The following is a 17,070-nucleotide window of genomic DNA, read 5'->3' on the forward strand; positions in this document are numbered from 1 at the left end:
AATATTGCTCTTTGGGCACCCTGGTGGCCGCGGTAGGTCACGCAAGCTTCCCTGGTAATATGAGCTGCCATGCAATGTGCAGAGCATCCAAATGTCCAAAGCTCCGGTAGAAGATAAGTTAGCAAAACAATGTCTCAAAAAAGGACTTATCCTTCAGGGAGAAAGAAAATAGGAAGAATAGAAAAAAGCCAAGATAAAAGTTTGTCTTAATATGTCTTTGTATTGTAATGTTTATAAAAAAGATTTGTGAAGCTGCTAATAGAAAATTAGCTTTATAGCGACCTTGAAAGGTTCAGTTCAACAGTCAAACATTTATGCTAACGTCTTTGTGTGAAGCTCAGTTTTAACTTGAAATGAGTTGATTCTCCTGCTTGGCTCTGTATATTTCTGAGGGCTTTTTTTTTGGCTTCAAAACAGCGTGTTTGATAATGTTTGATAACAATAATTAAAACTTGTCAATGTTTGATATTGTCTAGCAAAATGTTTTCCATCAGGCTACATGGCTACTGCATCAATGAACTGCTCTAAGCTGTAGTTGGTTATATGTTGTTTGCTGCTGATCATTTATGTGGCTAAAACAAACAATACTTTTATATCAGCTTCTAAGTTATGTGAAACTTCTGTTAAAAATCATTTCAAGGCTCAGAATCAACCCTGTACCAGTACCGGTCCAAATTCTCAGGGATGAAAAACTCACCTGGTGTAAATGAAATTTTTAGCTAACCCTAACCTGATCTTTAAAGAGGCTGACCTGCCAATTTTGATTTTGGCCGATACCAATTTTTTTTTTGTCTGAAATGTCGCTAAATGTAGCAAGAAAGTCGCTGAGTTGGCAACAGTGGGGTGAATGTTGTTAACTGTAAATGTGCAGACATTACCTGGTGGGTCAGGCTGATTTATAAACCTTTGCTGATGAAAATAAGATCAGTGGATAAGATGGGCTTCACATGTAAGCATTGGCCAATCACCATCCCCCAAAATTAACCCAGAAATTGACTGGCTGATAAATATATCCTATATCATACATGCATAGGGTATAATGCAAACAGAGATGCAATAAGTTTACAGCATGTGTACGAATTATGTAATCGTCTAACTGTTGATTCCAGCAATCCACATTGTTAACAGAACTAGAGGACCCCAAAATCAAATTTCTCTTAGGACCCCATGGAGCCTTGGGCCGGCCCTGGTCAGAAATGATGATTGTGATTTGTTTAATTGGATGAGATATTTGGGAATAAGTTTGATATTTTTATGGGTTTGATGAGCATATTCTTTAAATTGATGTGAATTAAGATTCTTGGTTCCATTTGGGCTAGTAAATAAACTTTTTGTAGTATGCTCTTATGTAAAATTAATTGCTTACACGAAATTTTAGAAGAATGGGTTAATCTTATAAAATTGATTCTTTGATTTTAAATTTCTGAGTTATGTTTGTTTTTTGTTTTCTTTTAACATAAGAAAACACAGGGGGGATATTATAGAGATAAAACATTACTGATAAAACTTTACATCTAAAACATCTCATTTTGTCTATTTTGAATTCTAGACAGCTGACTTGGAAAACTTGCGAAACACCTCGAAAGATTTTAGCTTTTGAACAAATTATCTTATTAACAGTAACATAGATTCCAAATTGATAACTTAATCATATCTTCAGAGGGAGAGAGAGAAAAGCCCTATTTCAGGCCAAATTATATGCAGTAAATGGGCTACCAAACTTAATAAATTAATTGGAATTAAAACTCAGGTGTTTCTGGCAAATTGTTTGGAAAGTAGAGAAACAAAATTATGATTGGAGCCATCAACATTAAGGGGTTGATTCCACCACCAAAACGCTGGATGGAGCAACAGGGGGAGGAGTCTCTGTGACCTGATGACATCACTACCCTATCCAGTGAAGAAACGATGAATTAGTATAGAGAGGTTTGTCTAGTCTTGTGAATTGTTTATGCTCATTTTATTCTGCTGATAGGTCTTTCTCTATTGTAACTTCCAAATTAGTCTATATTATAAAAATGCTCAAGCAGTCTTGGTTTAGAATCGCATTAAGACAAAAATATTGTATTCTTAGAAATGTAGAAATCACTATTTTATGGATAAAAAGAAAAATAAATTGCTCTTGGGGGCCCCCTGGTGGTTGCAGTAGGTACAACATGTTAAGTAAGCAAAACAATCTCTATACTAATTCATCAAAAAAGGACTTATGCTTCGGGGAGGGAGAAAAGAAAGAAGAAGAATAGGAAAAAAAAAACCAAGATAAAGCTTTGTTTTAAAGTGCCTTTGTAATGTAGTGTAATGTAATGTAAAGGTACTAGCTTGATGAAAGCTACTAGCTTGATGTCCAACAGCCAAACTGTTATGCTAGCTAGGGTCTTTGTGTGAAAGTGAGTTTAAACTTTAAATGACTTGATCCTCCTGCTTGGCTCTGTATATTTCTGAGGTATCTTTGGCTTCAAAACGCCGTGTTTGATAACCTTTAAGAACAATAATTAAAACTTCTCAATGTTTGACATTGTCTAGCAAAATGTTTTACATCAGGCTACATAGCTGCTACATCGATGAGCTAATGCTGTAGTTGGGGATATGTTGTTTGCTGCTGAGCATAATCATTTTGTGGCTAAAACAAACATTTTTACATCAACTTCTAAGTTGTGTGAAACTTCTGTTAAAAATCATTTGAAGGCTCAGAATCAGTCCAGTGCCAGTACTGGTCCACATTCTCAGGGGAGAAAGACTCACCTCGTATAAATTAAAATTTTAGCTATTGGAGTAACGCTTAAGAGAAATTTATTTAATCAAAGAATGTCATGAATATGTGTGTATGTATTCCATCTTAAGTTAGGCTGCACCGATTGCAGTTTTCTGGCCGATCCCTGATTACCGATCTTTAAAAAAGCCTGACCTGCCGATTTTGATTTTGGCTGATGTGAATTTTTTATTTTTATTTTTTTGTCTGAAATGTTGCTAAATATAACAAGAAAGTTGCCGAGTTGGCAACAGTGGGGTGAATATTGTTAACTTTAAACATGCATAACTGACCTGGTGGGCCAGTCTGTCAGTCACACCTCTCATTGTAGAGCAGAAAAGAACAGAGGATGACTTATAAACCTTTGCTGACGAAGATAAGATTAGGGGATGAAATGGGCTTCTCATGTAAGTATCGACCAATCACGATCCCCCAAAATTAAGGAATTAGGCACCCAGAAATCCACTGGTCGATAAATCAGTTGGCCAATAAATGTATCCTATATTATACATGTATATAATGTAAACAGCACTGCCAGAGATGCAATAAGTTTATAGCAGTTGTGTGAATGATCTAATGATTGAACTGTTAATTGCAGTCTGATCTGCTAATAAAAGTTCTGCTATTGTTATAATAGCACATCCCACAAGCTGGCCCTGCTTGTGGGATGCCATTTTGACTCTTAACTCTTAAAGGTGGCATGTCAGAATGGACCAGCTGTATTTGGGTATTAATAAATGGAATTCATGAATTCAGCTCACTGACTCTTCTTCAACCTCATACATCACAAACTTAGCATGGAGAACGGATGATTCTCCTCACCAGCTTACTTGTTGGGGCTTTGGATGGATGTACATCATTAATTGTTATCTTGGTCAAGCCTTGCAAGCAGCCTAGTGTAAAATACCATTTTCAATAGACCGGAAACGGCCGAGTTGCTTTTCCCCGAACGCAGAAGCTGACGTACACAGACCCCATTATGCGTGGACAGATTTTTTTCCTTTGTCTGCATCAAGTAATTTATTCCAAAAGTTATTCTGAGTAAGGGCAGCTTAAGTACCACCAGAGATACGAGAACCACAACAATATGGTGAGTGTCACAAAGTTCTTATTAGGCAAAATCTAATTGGAGGGGATATCATGTTTCATCAATGTTCTTTTTTTTTAATTGGTTTTATTAATACCGAAAGTCCAAGAAGACAGAAATTACAGTAACATGCTAAAGTTCTCTAGAAAGTCTAGAAAGGGAGAATGTCTAGACTCTTAAAGGGGTTAGTGTTATGTATTTCCCAGGCACACAGTTCTACGTTATAGCACAATCAAGCAACTATGTTACATTCAGTTATTATAAAAAAATGTTGCACACATTAAATGTGACTTAAAAGAAATTTGACTTATGTTACAGTACTCTTTCTTTGAAAGTATGGGTGGCCCTAAGGTGCAATATGTACAAATATTATTTTGTGCATTTAAAGCTCTTAATCAATTTTGACTAGGCATGACACATTTTAGAACATTTTAGAATGGTAAATGGTTTTATTCCTTGTTACTTGTGTTGACATGTGGATTATGCCTTGACTGTTTTTGACCCCACATGGGACTGCTGGGAACCAGACATCCCCATGTGGGGGCAATTTAAGAATTAAACTGGACAATTAGAAGAATAGTTTCAGCTTAGTTTGTTCATTTTTTAATTTTTATTCACCCCCTTTCTCTCTTGGTCTCCTTGTTATCACTGATGCCTGTCCTCTTTGTTGCTGTAATGGGATACAGTCTGTAGTTGGATTAAGCCAATAAAGTCAATAATCCAACAAGAGGGATATCTCACTTTCCCAGCTTGTTGGAGCAAATCTGACCTAGTTCTACACAGCAGTGAGATCCACAAAAATGAAGTCAGTCAAATACAGTTTAGCTATAATGACAAATGTAAATTTAATGTCATTCTTTTTAGTTTTATTCTGGCTATAATACAAACCAGCCTACTAATATACATTGGTATTATGCTTCCTGCCGTCGTAACAACTTTTTTTTTTTACTTATCAGCACTTCAGGATTTTATTAATATAATTGTTTGGAATTATATTGTAGTCAAAGCATATATTTGAATGAATTTTAAATGACTGAACTTGAATTTCACATGTTTGGTTTGTACAAAGTGCATTGAGAAAAGTTTTGTGTTGACTCACCTCTCTAAATAATGAAGAGAACTGAATTAAATAAATTATAATGAGGCTTAAACTGGCCGTATTTCTGGCAGACCATGCTTTTATAATAAATAGACATGGGAAAGAACTGAGAGACCACTGAAAATGATTTCATTTCTCTGAATTAGCTGTCTATAACTAATGTTTTAGAGTAACATTTTAGTTCTATTTCATAAAATACTGACATATCTCTTAAAATATAGAAACATTACCATTTTGAGCATTCAGAAACAAAACAAAAAAAACAACAAAGAAAAAAAACAGATGGTTAGAATTGCAAAAAAATATACAGTTTCCAGTACAATACATGCTCAAAGAAGCAACATTTAGCAGAATAACCCTAATTTATAGCTACAGCTTTTGGAACCAGTTTTTTTTGTTTTTTTTGTTTTTGTTTTTTTAACTTGCTGTGTCCAAATACAGTTCACGCTAGACTGGAATAGCTATCAAACATGTAGAGATGCAGATGTTACAAAAATGTGTGTATCTTTTTAAATCAATAATCAACATTTTTGTAGTTGTTGTAGTTTCACCCTGTAGCACCGAATTCTTCCACATGTGGGCGCTGTTCACCACAAAATTGACTTGCTGGCCTTGGCTTTTGTGTGCCCTGCCACAGAAATAAAACCCGGATTTTTAGTGACCACTGCTCGGCTTAAAAATATGATAATATTAAATGCACTGATGATGCAACGGGCAACTGAGAGGTGATAATCTCCTTTGTCCACAGGCCTGCAAGTAAAAATGGAAATCACAGACAATAGATGTCTGTTGTACCCTTTATTTGTTTTAATTGAAGGTGTTTTCCTTAATGAAATTATGTTAAATATTAAAAATTCTTACGTTTTGCAGCACTGACATTAGATGTGTTTTTTTTAAAGATAATAATAAGTGACTACCTTAATTTCACACCTTGAATGATATTATATAAATACGAACTACATAGCCCCAGTGGTTCCCCCCTTCGCAAGAAAGCTGGCGGAGTGAACTGGGTGTAGCTGTGTCTGTGTGTGCCTTGGCCAATGGAACCAGATCCTCCCTGCAGTGCGTAAGAGCGCGATTCAGGATTTAACCAAGTCTTTGCTGCGCGCCTGGCTGCAGTCTTCACCAGAGCACCGACGGCCTGAGAGCCTCCTGACGCAATGAGAGTGTAATCTCCACACCGCTTTGGACCCAGACTATATATATATATTTTTTATATTTTTTTGTTACAAAAACAGCAACAAAAACCCCGCGCGTTTTTCCATCCTTCGAACGATGACCGGAGTTTTCGATCGGAGGATCCCGAGTGTGAAGCCCACCGATTTCCAGAGCTCCTTCCAACTCTCCAGCATGCACCATCCGTCTCAGGAATCCCCCACGCTGCCCGAGTCGTCGGCCACGGATTCTGGATACTACAGCCCCGCTGGTGGAGTCCCTCACGGCTACTGTTCTCCCAGTTCATCGTCGTCGTACGGGAAGCCCCTGAACGCCTATCAGTACCAGTACCCCGGTGTGAACGGATCTGCTGGGAATTACACGACAAAATCCTACAGTGATTACAGCTCGTACACAACCCCCGCCTACCACCAGTATGCCGGGACTTATAGCAGAGTTCAAGCCCAACCAAGTCCACAAGGTACGGGCCTAAAAAAAAAAAAAAAAAAAAAAAAATATATATATATATATATATATATATATATATATATATATATATATATATATATATATGTTTTTTTGTTTGGTTTTTTTTCCGCTTGCGTAAAAGCAGATTGGAATTACCAACGAATATTAGATGTTTTTTTTTCCTGCACACTCCTTCTAAATATGCAGGAATGAATTTTAAATAAGATTCAAAATAAAATAACTGAATTATTTATTTATTTATTTATTTATTTATTTTTTGCAATGATTCAAAGGCAATCCAGATACGGATGTGAAACATGTATTTTTTTAATTTTTTTTTTAAGTTATTGAGATGTTTCTTTCAAATTGTTGCAAATCTGTGGCACATTTTCACAGTCGTTTTGGTTTCGTTTTATTTTGTTTTTACCATCAGAAAAAGACATAAGCGAGCCCGAGGTAAGGATGGTGAACGGGAAACCGAAGAAAGTGAGAAAACCCCGGACCATTTACTCCAGCTTCCAGCTGGCCGCCCTACAGAGGAGGTTCCAGAACACGCAGTATCTGGCGCTGCCGGAGAGAGCCGAGCTCGCTGCCTCCCTTGGACTCACGCAAACACAGGTGGGACTTAACTGCTTTATATTTTGAAGGGGAAAAAAAATTGTCTTCTGTAAAAAAAAAAAAGAAGTTTTACTCACTGTGCACTTTTATGCATTGTGTGTAAAAAAAAAAGAAAAGAAAAAAAATATAACCGAAAACTCGACAGTATTACATGCTAATACGCCTTCATTTTGAATCCAATGTTCAGGTCAAAATCTGGTTCCAGAACCGAAGATCGAAGATGAAGAAGATCATGAAAAACGGCGAGCTTCCCCCAGAGCACAGCCCGAGCTCCAGCGACCCCATGGCCTGCAACTCGCCGCAGTCCCCGGCCGTGTGGGACGCGCAAGGCCCCTCCAGGTCTCACAGCTTACAGCCGCAGAGCATCAACGCGGCGGCATCTAACTTTCTGGACAACACGTCGAATTGGTACTCCGCAGCCGGCAGCTCCATGGCCCCCCACCTTCAGACCCCGAACTCGATACAGCACTCGTTGGCTCTCGGAGCTGGGACGTTATATTGAAAAGAAAAAAGAAAGAAAGAAAAAAGAAAACAAAAACGAAACAAAAGAACCCCTCCTGTTGTTTTTTTATTTTTTATTTTTTATTATTATTTTTCTATTTTTATTTCCTTTCATGGGACTCGTGTTCACATTTCAGAGGAATATGCAATGTATTTCATGGCAGTCATAGAGGAAACGTGTAAAATGTGTAAATGTGTGCATGTAATTTATTGCATTTTGGAAGAATATTAAACGTTTAAATGGACAATGGAGCTTCGAACCCTCACGCCTCCCATTCAGTATCTCTTCTTCCCTCCAGCCTGAAAAAGTTCATGTGAAATGAAATAGGAAAAAAAAAAAAAAAAAAAAGCAACAACAATCAGCAAAAACAAAAAGCGCCTCGAAGACAAAGAGAAAAGTCGTGAGCCTTAGGCAACATGTCGGCTTAAGTCTCTGCTGTATCAAACAAATATTAGGATCCACTCATTTCAGTCGATTTCCTTTGTTCCGTTATTCATGTAGTTTTATTGTACTGACTTAAAAGTGCGTTCATTACGACTGTAAACAAAAATTAGACGCTATATCTCGGATGTATCTAACCAGTTTCGCTGGATGAGGACGATTTATTCCTCTATTAGGCTGCACATTTCGGACAAGTCAGGAAATCATCGCTGTGAATTAATTGTGGATGACACGCAACTGTTATTTGTGACGCGTTTTCGCGGCAGTGAACTGCAGTGATTTCTGCGGCTTGTAATTTCCCAGTAACACTTCACACTGCGTGGCTTGTAATGAATGTGGTTTATTATAGATCACTTTAATTATTTTATACTACTACTACTACTACTACTACTACTACTATTATTATTATTATTATTATTATTATTATTATTATTGTTATTGTTATAGATTATTACACCTGAAAATGATTTTTATTATTTATTATTATTATTATTATTATTATTATTATTATTATTATTACTATTATTATTATTATTATTATTATTATTATTATTATTATTATTATTATTATTATTATTATTATTATTATTATTAATCTATTAAAACGTGTCCTAATTCATATTGTGTGTCAGCGTAGAGGCTGATTGGGGCTCTTAAAGTTATTTCCAGCGCCCATGTCTAAAGAGAGTGCCCGCTCGTCGCTGCAGACCGTCTGCAGCCGCTCTCGCTTTGTGTTCCCCTACAATTATACTCGCTTTGAATGGCAGAGAGGAGGCGAGGGGAGAAGGGGGCGGCACGGAGATCTGAGACAATCCGCATTCCTGTGGGGGTAGAGCGGCTCCAGCGCTGCGCCACTCCCGCGGACTCAGCCCACCTTTAGGGGGGAGGGAAAAAAAGGAGAAAAAAAAAGCGAATGAAAAAGAGAAAGATGCTAGATTTGTTTTTTATTAACTGCGATGTTAGCCAAAGTAGGAATGAACGGGAAGCGTCGAGAGCGTAATTGAATTTCAGGGGACATGTGCTCGAGGACCACATGAGTGAGTTTGCGCAGGTGGAGCGCGCTGCAATATGCGCGCACAATACTGCGTCTGACCAGCGTTGACCTATGCATGTTCCACCTGACACACAATCCTCCTGCCGATTGCGGCCTGCATGCACGCACATGCACTCTGATGCAAAGTGCTGCAGTCAGACAATGCGTCCCTTAGTCTAAAGCCCCGCGGTGCCTTTCTGTTGCCCTTATTTCTGCTGCAGGTCAAATAAAGCGTCGGCAACAAATATCCATAGCGGGTCACCCCAGGAAATTTAAACCTCACACACATTGCACGTTTTTTTTTTTTTTTTGACAAATCTCATGTGCGCGGCTGTTTCTTTCCAAACACACACACACACACACACACACACACACACACACACACACACACACACACACACACACACACACACACACACACACACCTCAAACGCGCAAACTAGAGGTGCCATTACATCGAGAGAGCTCCCCCGTTTATTTTCAACCGAACATTTTCCACTCAGCCAGACCCCCACCCAGCCCTCCAACAACCCCCCTCCCCCCACATCACCACCACCACCACCACCAGTTTTTGCAAATCGAGTCTAAATAATGACAGTTAAGCTTTACTGGACAGCTTCAACTGTAACACTCCACAATAATTATTCTGCAGGATTAGGGGGGCCTCCATTATCATAATCTGGACATTGACAATTACCTATAATTTGCAAAGATGCGCTTGGTTCTTGATTGCAGAGAGGGCTCTCTCCTTTTTTTTTCTCGAGCTCGCCATCACTAAACAGTGACAGTAATAACAGCTAATTTTGCAGGCAATATATATAAGGGAGCTTACCAGGGTGTGCAAACACACTTTCCCACCTGGATTTTGCTTATTCAACCAGCAGCGGCGAAGCAGCGCAGCGCGGGATCCTTTTTGTTTTTTGTTTAATCTTTTGGTGGTGGACAGAAAGCGGAGGAAGGTAAGAGTGAATCTTCTTACAGCTTCCCTGACCAATCTCAGTTCTCTTGACTTTGAAGAACCAAACAGTGACCCATGGCTGCAATGTGTGTGGGTGTGGAGGGGAGGGGGAACAAATATAAACTCGGAAATATTAGTTCGTTTCTTTCCTTGCATTATAGAGGGCCTAGTTGGGTTGCGCATACCTTTACGAGGCGACATCGAGGTGGAAATGTTCAGCTTTTTAGTCTTTGAGATTTGCGCTGATATGATCCATCAACTGCTGCTGGAGCTCCAGATGCATGTGACACATGATTCTACAACCACACCCCCATCGACTGCACCCTCAACCCTCCATCCTTCCATCCCTTCATCATCCACATCTATCTATCTATCTATCTATCTATCTATCTATCTATCTATCTATCTATCTATCTATCTATCTATCTATCTATCTATCTATCTATCTATCTATCTATCTATCTATCTATCTATCTATCTATCTATCTATCTATCTATCTATCTATGCAGAAACATCATGCCATGCATCCGTTTCTGCAGACTGATTTTTTTTTTTTTTTTTTTTGCATTCCTCTCAATGTGCCAAACAGTCTCTTTATGAGCTGTGTTGATGTTTACTCGACCGCATCTACTGGCTCCCTGCAGCCCGGTTGCACATAGGGCCCCCCCCCCCATCCCCACCACTCCCCGTACCCAACCGTGGGGGCCCCCGTGCAGGTAAAAAGAACCAGAATGAGCGCCAGTGGGACATCCGCGACTTTGACAGCTGCATGGAGCCTTTTTTTTTTTTTTTCCTAGAGTCGTAATTTCAGATAATATCCCGAGCCGTGCGCCTTCTCCTCTCTCTGACAATTTGTATATGAATAACCGAATAATTTCCCCCCCTTTTGTTCCATCCGTTGCTACCTCAAATCCAAATAAAGATGGCTTTTTAGTATTAAAAGTGGTAGAAAATTACAGGTAATTATCTTTGACGGTAAAAACGCTGTAATCAGCGGGGCTACATCAAAAATTACCCTAATTATGCCTGCATTTATGAGAATGGAGGGGTGGAAAAAAAAGAGGAGAGGAAAAAAAAGGCTCACTTGGATAAAAACCCACAAATTGTCCCAAATATCTCCTTCATATTGAACGCCGCTGCAGCTGGCTGCTTTGTTCAAGCATCGATCCCTGTGGAGCTTGGCATTTTAGGACGGAGGGAAGGGAGAAAACATTTTGTCAATACTTCTAATAATTGAGGGTGAAGCGACGAGATGAGCTGGACCTGGAGCAAATGTCTTTCGGGGGGTAAGTTAATTTCCTCTGGCGTTGACTGAGTGCATTTGATTTTTTTTGTATATATACTGGCGTTTCTCCGTCACCCCACTGAGTTCATCTAAAATGTTTGATGAAAATGTTTTTTTTCTTCGTCGTCTTATCTTTTTCACTGAGCACCGTGTTATAAACTTGTATGCGCCAATGTGATGCGCTGATGTGATGTTGGCCCAATATAAAAACCCACGAAAAAGGCCTCAGATGAATACAATTTTGTTTTCTTTTTTTGTTTCTTTTTCTGCTCTCTCTCTCTCTCTCGTTGGTGGAAATCATGCAAACAGCAGGCGTCTTGTTTTGAGTCACGGTTTTACTCATTCTGACAAAACATAAAAAGTGTATGTACAACTAAAGTCGCAGAATATATTTACAGACACTTTTGCTTGGTTTTGCATGTTGGGAAAATAAAAATTAAATGCAGTCAGAGGGGTGTTGTTATCTTGGCAAAAGAAAAAAAAAAAAAAAAGGTTTTCTGTGAGTGATGGTGCACCGATACGGTCAGCAGTCTTTGCTTCCTCCAATGTTTCGTTCCCCCCCCGCAAATCCCCCCCTACCCACAAATCTCCCCCCATCCCCCCAAAAACAAAAACAAAAAAATGTCACTGGCAATATTTGGTATATTCAGATGTAGACATGAATGAAAGCATGACAAAAACGTGCCAACTCAACAGCCATGTACGCTTGAAAAAAAAACAAAAAAACAATGATAAGTCCCCTTTAGTTTGTGTCCCTGCACCGAGGCTTGGCTGGTTTAATCCTCCAGCAGAGGAGCAGCACCCTCTCGCTCCTCTCCAGCGTCCAAATTGTAGGCTACGTTGCGGGAAAAAAAAACAAGTACTGCACGGCGAGGAGATCCCGCAGAAAAGGGCCTCCATGCAGACTGCCTTTGCAGACCTCCCCCACCTCTCCCCCCCGCTCCGTTTGGCCCTCGCCAGTCTATCTCTGCATCGAATCTTGATGTGGAGACGAGTACCAGTGAGAGTAGCCGGGCATGTAGCTGTTGGCCGGCATGTTCACTCCTTTGGAAGAGGCCGAAACGTCCCAGATCGGAGGGATGGTTGGGGAGCGCGGGGATAAGGACATGGAGCCCGGGATGGGGTCGCTCTCGTGCGGGTTGCTGCCTTGCTTCAGCAGCTTCTTGAACTTCGACCTCTTGTTTTGGAACCAGATCTTTACCTGCGGGACGAGAGGACATCGTTTTATTGAGCTGGAAGTTGCATTGCAAATTATCAGCGGTGGGTCTTTGGTGTAGGTTGTAAGGCTCTCTGCCCAGGGCAGCCAGTCAGGTGGGGCGCCACAGATGAGATTTCTATTATGAATTGGCTAAATTGTGTTATTGTCTTTTTTTTTTTTGTGAGGAGTCATTGTCGTAGTTGACCATCTCTTGCTGTAAGTGTTCCCAATCTGCACTGATAGCTCACTGAGTCATTCTGCTTTAAAAATAATCTTAGATCAACGTAACATCATATTTTGAAAACGTGCAAAAGTAGCGGTTGTGTTTCATTCTAACATTAGAATGAAATAAGAATGATGGACGATAATGTCAAACCATTTTTAAAAAATGTTTTTTTTTTTGTTTTGTTTTTTTTGCTTTTCCGTCTTTTTAATCAAAGCAGAGTGGTGTTGTGTGTTTGCGCGTGGGGCTGCGGAAGAGCATGCCGTCAAAGCAAGACGACAATAAATGCAGAAATATGCGCCCTACCTGCGTTTGCGTCAGTCCCAGAGAGGCCGCCAGCTCGGCGCGCTCAGGCAAAGCGAGGTACTGGGTTTGCTGGAATCGGTGGTTCAGTGCTTGGAGCTGCAAGCTGGAGTAGATCGTCCGCGGCTTGCGTATCTTCTTCCCCTTCCCGTTAAACCGAATCTCTCCGTTTTCAATCACTGTCGTCTTCTGCTGCTCTGAAACAAAAACAAGCAATGCGATTAGTCCAAAAAAAAAAAAAAAATTAAAAAAAGGGCCACAGAGACAGCAGAATCATGTGCTGGGTTTTCTGTAAAAAAATAATGATAATATATATATATATATAAAATCAGAAGTAGTGCAAAAAGAAATCGAGAAATTGCTGCTGATAAAACATCCACCTCTCTCTTTCTCTCTCTCTCTCTTTCTCTGGCTTTCCGCTGCAGCCAACAATCCTCATGTGCTGTCATATTTAGGATATTGCTGGTAATGACATGTCAATTAAATGCTAATTACAACATTCGAGGCGTGCAGGCTGCCTAATTTTCACGAGTAGTTGGTGAGGATTGCGTGGTCGAGATGATCACACCCAGGGCATTAAATCAGAGGTTTTGTGGAGGGGAGTGCTGAAAAAAACACAAATAAGCAACAAAGAAGCGGGCGAACAAGGCTGCTCCTTTGGATTTATCCGGTGCGTTTTTACGCACGGCTTAGGGAAAGAAGAAGAAGAAGAAGAAGGAGGAGGGAAAAAAAGATAGCTCCAGGCGTTGGATCGTCGGAGGTAAAACAAAACAAAACAAAAAAAAGGTTCGATCCGGGTTGCTTAAGCTTAAACAGGTACGCCGCTAATTGCAATTAGATGGACAAGGCTGGAGGGGGGAAGGAGGGGGGAGGGGGGTCTCTTACCTGCGCCGTCTAACCGCGTCTGTCCTCCCGCGTTGTTGTGATAGGACGGCAGGTACGGGCTGTGGTGCGGATGGCTCACGTATGGGTAAGGTAGCGAGCGGTTGTAGGTGTTGGTCCCGGGGTACGCGGTGCTGTCGTGCTGGTGGTGAGAGTGCGATCCGGAGTGGAGGCAGTGCAGCGGGTAGTGGCCGCCGGCCATCGACGGGGAGCTCTGCTGCGAGTGCGACTGCTGCCCAAACTCCATGAACGCGGACTTGGACGAGTCCTGAGCCTCCAGACCGTCAGCCATCGTTGTCATGGTCATCATCGAATTTTCTGCCTTGAGAGCACTCACCCCCCCACCCCCACCCCCTCCTCTCTCAAGACCAAATCGCTTTTTCGCTCTCTCGCTGTGCTGTTGTCTCTTCCTCCCCCCTTTCTCCTATTAACACCCCAAATTTCCCGATGCCGTCTTTATCCCCCCCCCCATCATCCGCCCTCCTCTCTTGTCCCGCGGTATTCTCACTCAAAGTGGCGGAAGGTAGACATAAGTTAAGGGAGAGATTTTAAGGTGGATTCTGTTAAAATTGAGCCCTCGCTTGCAGACTTGATGCAGACACTACAAGTAAAATGGTTTGTCTCCAAAGGGCAGCGCCTCCCGATTGGTCATCCAGCCCAACGTCATCAGTTCTCTGCGCTTTTACGGAGACTTGAGCTGGAGTTAACCCACGTTACCAGCTCCCACCACAAATGCGGGGGGAGAAAAACAATATGTGGTGGGGAAAGACGCCTAATTCCCATAGACAAGCGTAGAAAACAGCTCCGGTGGATGCGCAGAGGCGACTTCTTTCTTTCTTTCTTTCTTTCCTTCTTTCTTTCTTTCTTTCTTTCTTTCTTTCTTTCTTTCTTTCTTTCTTTCTTTGGCATCGTAGCTGGAAATTACGCACGCCGCGTAACACTGAGCGTTCTTTAATTAAGTCAGATGAGGTAGCAGAATGTAAGTATCCATCTCAGTTAGGTCACCCCTAATCAAGGAACTAATTGGATACAAGAAAGTATCGCCTTATTTTAGGACTGCTGTAGGTGGAGAGAACCACCCCCCCAAAATAAAAAAAATAAAAAATACAAACTCATGGACGCCTCAAGAGAATATTATAAATCAATGTTCTATTATTATTATTATTATTATAATTATTATTATTATTATTATTATTATTATTATTATTATTATTATTATTATTATTATTATTGTTATTATTATTATCAGTAGTGGTGGCAGTACTAATATTAATATTGTTATAAAGCTAAAGCGTGTTACATTTTTCTCAAGCAGTCATCTAAAGACTAATAACTATATTATTATTATTATTATTATTATTATTATTATTATTATTATTATTGCTATTTGTTTCTTTTTTTGTACGCCAGTCAGTTTGCTTTGATGTTGTAAAATGAGCGGTCCCCTCTTCACACCCCTCCCCCCCCAAAGTTACATATATTATAGCAGGAGCTACTGACCATATGATTAAAGATCCCTCAAATGATTCAAAATGCAGCACGTGTGGCACATCAAACAACAATATGCCCAAGGTACAATAGGTTATTTTTGCAAAAGGGAAGGCTGGATACCCAGATAAACTGACAGTGTCTTTTATCCCAGTTGGATGATGAGGCCCGATAGGGTCCTCAATATATGTAAATTATACACTTTGCGTCTCAGAGCTGTGGTGTTCGATTAAAAAAACAGACACACACACAAAAAATACTCATGAATACAGATGTTATTTCCCTCTCAAGTGCTGTAGTTTTCAATAAAAAAATCTTTTTTTTTTTACCACTTTCAGCATTTTTTGCTGCGTTTATTTCCCCCCAAAGGAAAAGAAGAAGAAGAAGAAGAAGAAGAAGAAGAAGAAGAAGAAGAAGAAGAAGAAGAAGAAGAAGAAGAAGAAGAAGAAGGCGATGAAAAAATAATTACGCCAGCAATCAAGTTACAGCGAAAACCTATTTGATTAGCGGGCCACACTTTACTCAAATTGCAGCTATAAAATTAAGAACAATTCGCCTGTAATGATTATGGACTTGGATTTATTTTGGGGAGGGTGGAATAAAAGTGGATATAGCATAAATTATCCCCTAATTATACGCCAGTGTGGCCTCAATTATCCTCTTATCAAAAATGGTTGTCTAAATGCAGCGTTTAGTTTCAATTTTCTCCCTTTTTTTTCCTCCCTCCTCCTGAAACAAGAACTTGGTACCTTGCTATTATCGTCATTCTACGGATGTTATTTACTTTGTGGGATTTAAAAAGTGCGCAAGCCAGCCGGATAATCATTTTCGCCGAGCGCTGCTTACCGAGAAAGGAGCGAGCAGGCGACCAAGAGAGCAGAAGACACACAGACGGATTTGGTTTTTTGCTGTTTTTCTCTTCAAGCGTCTTTTACATTGATTTCCTTTTTTAAAAAAATCCAGCAACTCACTGGAGCTGCAGGTAAGACCTTCCTTTGGGTGCTTTACGCCCCTCCTTCTTAACCTATAACTACGCTGATAAATTATTTGATTGCGTTTGACAATTCGGGCTTTCACAGCCACACTGGCCTTGTAGAAGTCTGCACGCCTCGGTCACCCCTCAGTGATCTAACACAGTGGCCAATTCCACCCCCCCACCCACCCACCCAGTGCCCGTGTTCCACTTGGACACGCAGAGGAGAAACCAGATCCTCCAGCCTTTCTAATCGCCCATTGAGTGCTGCTACAAAGACATACATGCTTTGCAGCGACGTTGCTCGCTTCCCTGTGGGTTTTTAAAAAACGAGGGGTTCGATGATTATACGGGACATCCTCGTCTTTTTTTCTTTTTTTTTCTTCTTCTTTTCTTTTTCTTGCTTTCGTACTCACCAGGCGGGATTATTACATTGCTGGGTAACTGTGCGAGATTTTTTTTTTTTTTTGTGCAACACCGACATTATGGTACAAGTGTAAGGACCATGATGTTTGCTGTAACATCAATGTCACATCCCAGCCGACCTGCTGCAGTCGGTGTGCAAGACGTTGCCTGTTGCACGACCGCTGTCAACCTCAAATCTTAA

The 17,070-nt window shown here is 40.4% G+C and overlaps 2 protein-coding genes across 2 annotated transcripts; one reads left to right on the forward strand and one right to left on the reverse strand.

Moving 5' to 3' along the window:
- The first annotated feature begins 5,970 nt into the window (after positions 1-5,970).
- Positions 5,971-7,929, forward strand: dlx5a (distal-less homeobox 5a). Its single transcript, XM_014966937.2, has 3 exons — positions 5,971-6,571; positions 6,992-7,176; positions 7,364-7,929. Exons 1-3 carry the CDS (start codon positions 6,211-6,213, stop codon positions 7,676-7,678), a joined length of 861 nt encoding a protein of 286 aa, XP_014822423.1. The 5' UTR covers positions 5,971-6,210; the 3' UTR covers positions 7,679-7,929.
- A 3,784-nt stretch (positions 7,930-11,713) lies between these two features.
- On the reverse strand, positions 11,714-15,239 carry dlx6a (distal-less homeobox 6a). Its single transcript, XM_088010172.1, has 3 exons — positions 14,006-15,239; positions 13,124-13,317; positions 11,714-12,597 (listed from the first exon to the last, which is right to left on the reverse strand). Exons 1-3 carry the CDS (start codon positions 14,310-14,312, stop codon positions 12,358-12,360), a joined length of 741 nt encoding a protein of 246 aa, XP_087866298.1. The 5' UTR covers positions 14,313-15,239; the 3' UTR covers positions 11,714-12,357.
- Positions 15,240-17,070: the final 1,831 nt, after the last annotated feature.

This window comes from Poecilia mexicana, unplaced genomic scaffold (genome assembly GCF_051168715.1).
Source record: "Poecilia mexicana isolate PSO_F unplaced genomic scaffold, ASM5116871v1 scaffold_11, whole genome shotgun sequence".
NCBI lineage: Eukaryota > Metazoa > Chordata > Actinopteri > Cyprinodontiformes > Poeciliidae > Poecilia > Poecilia mexicana.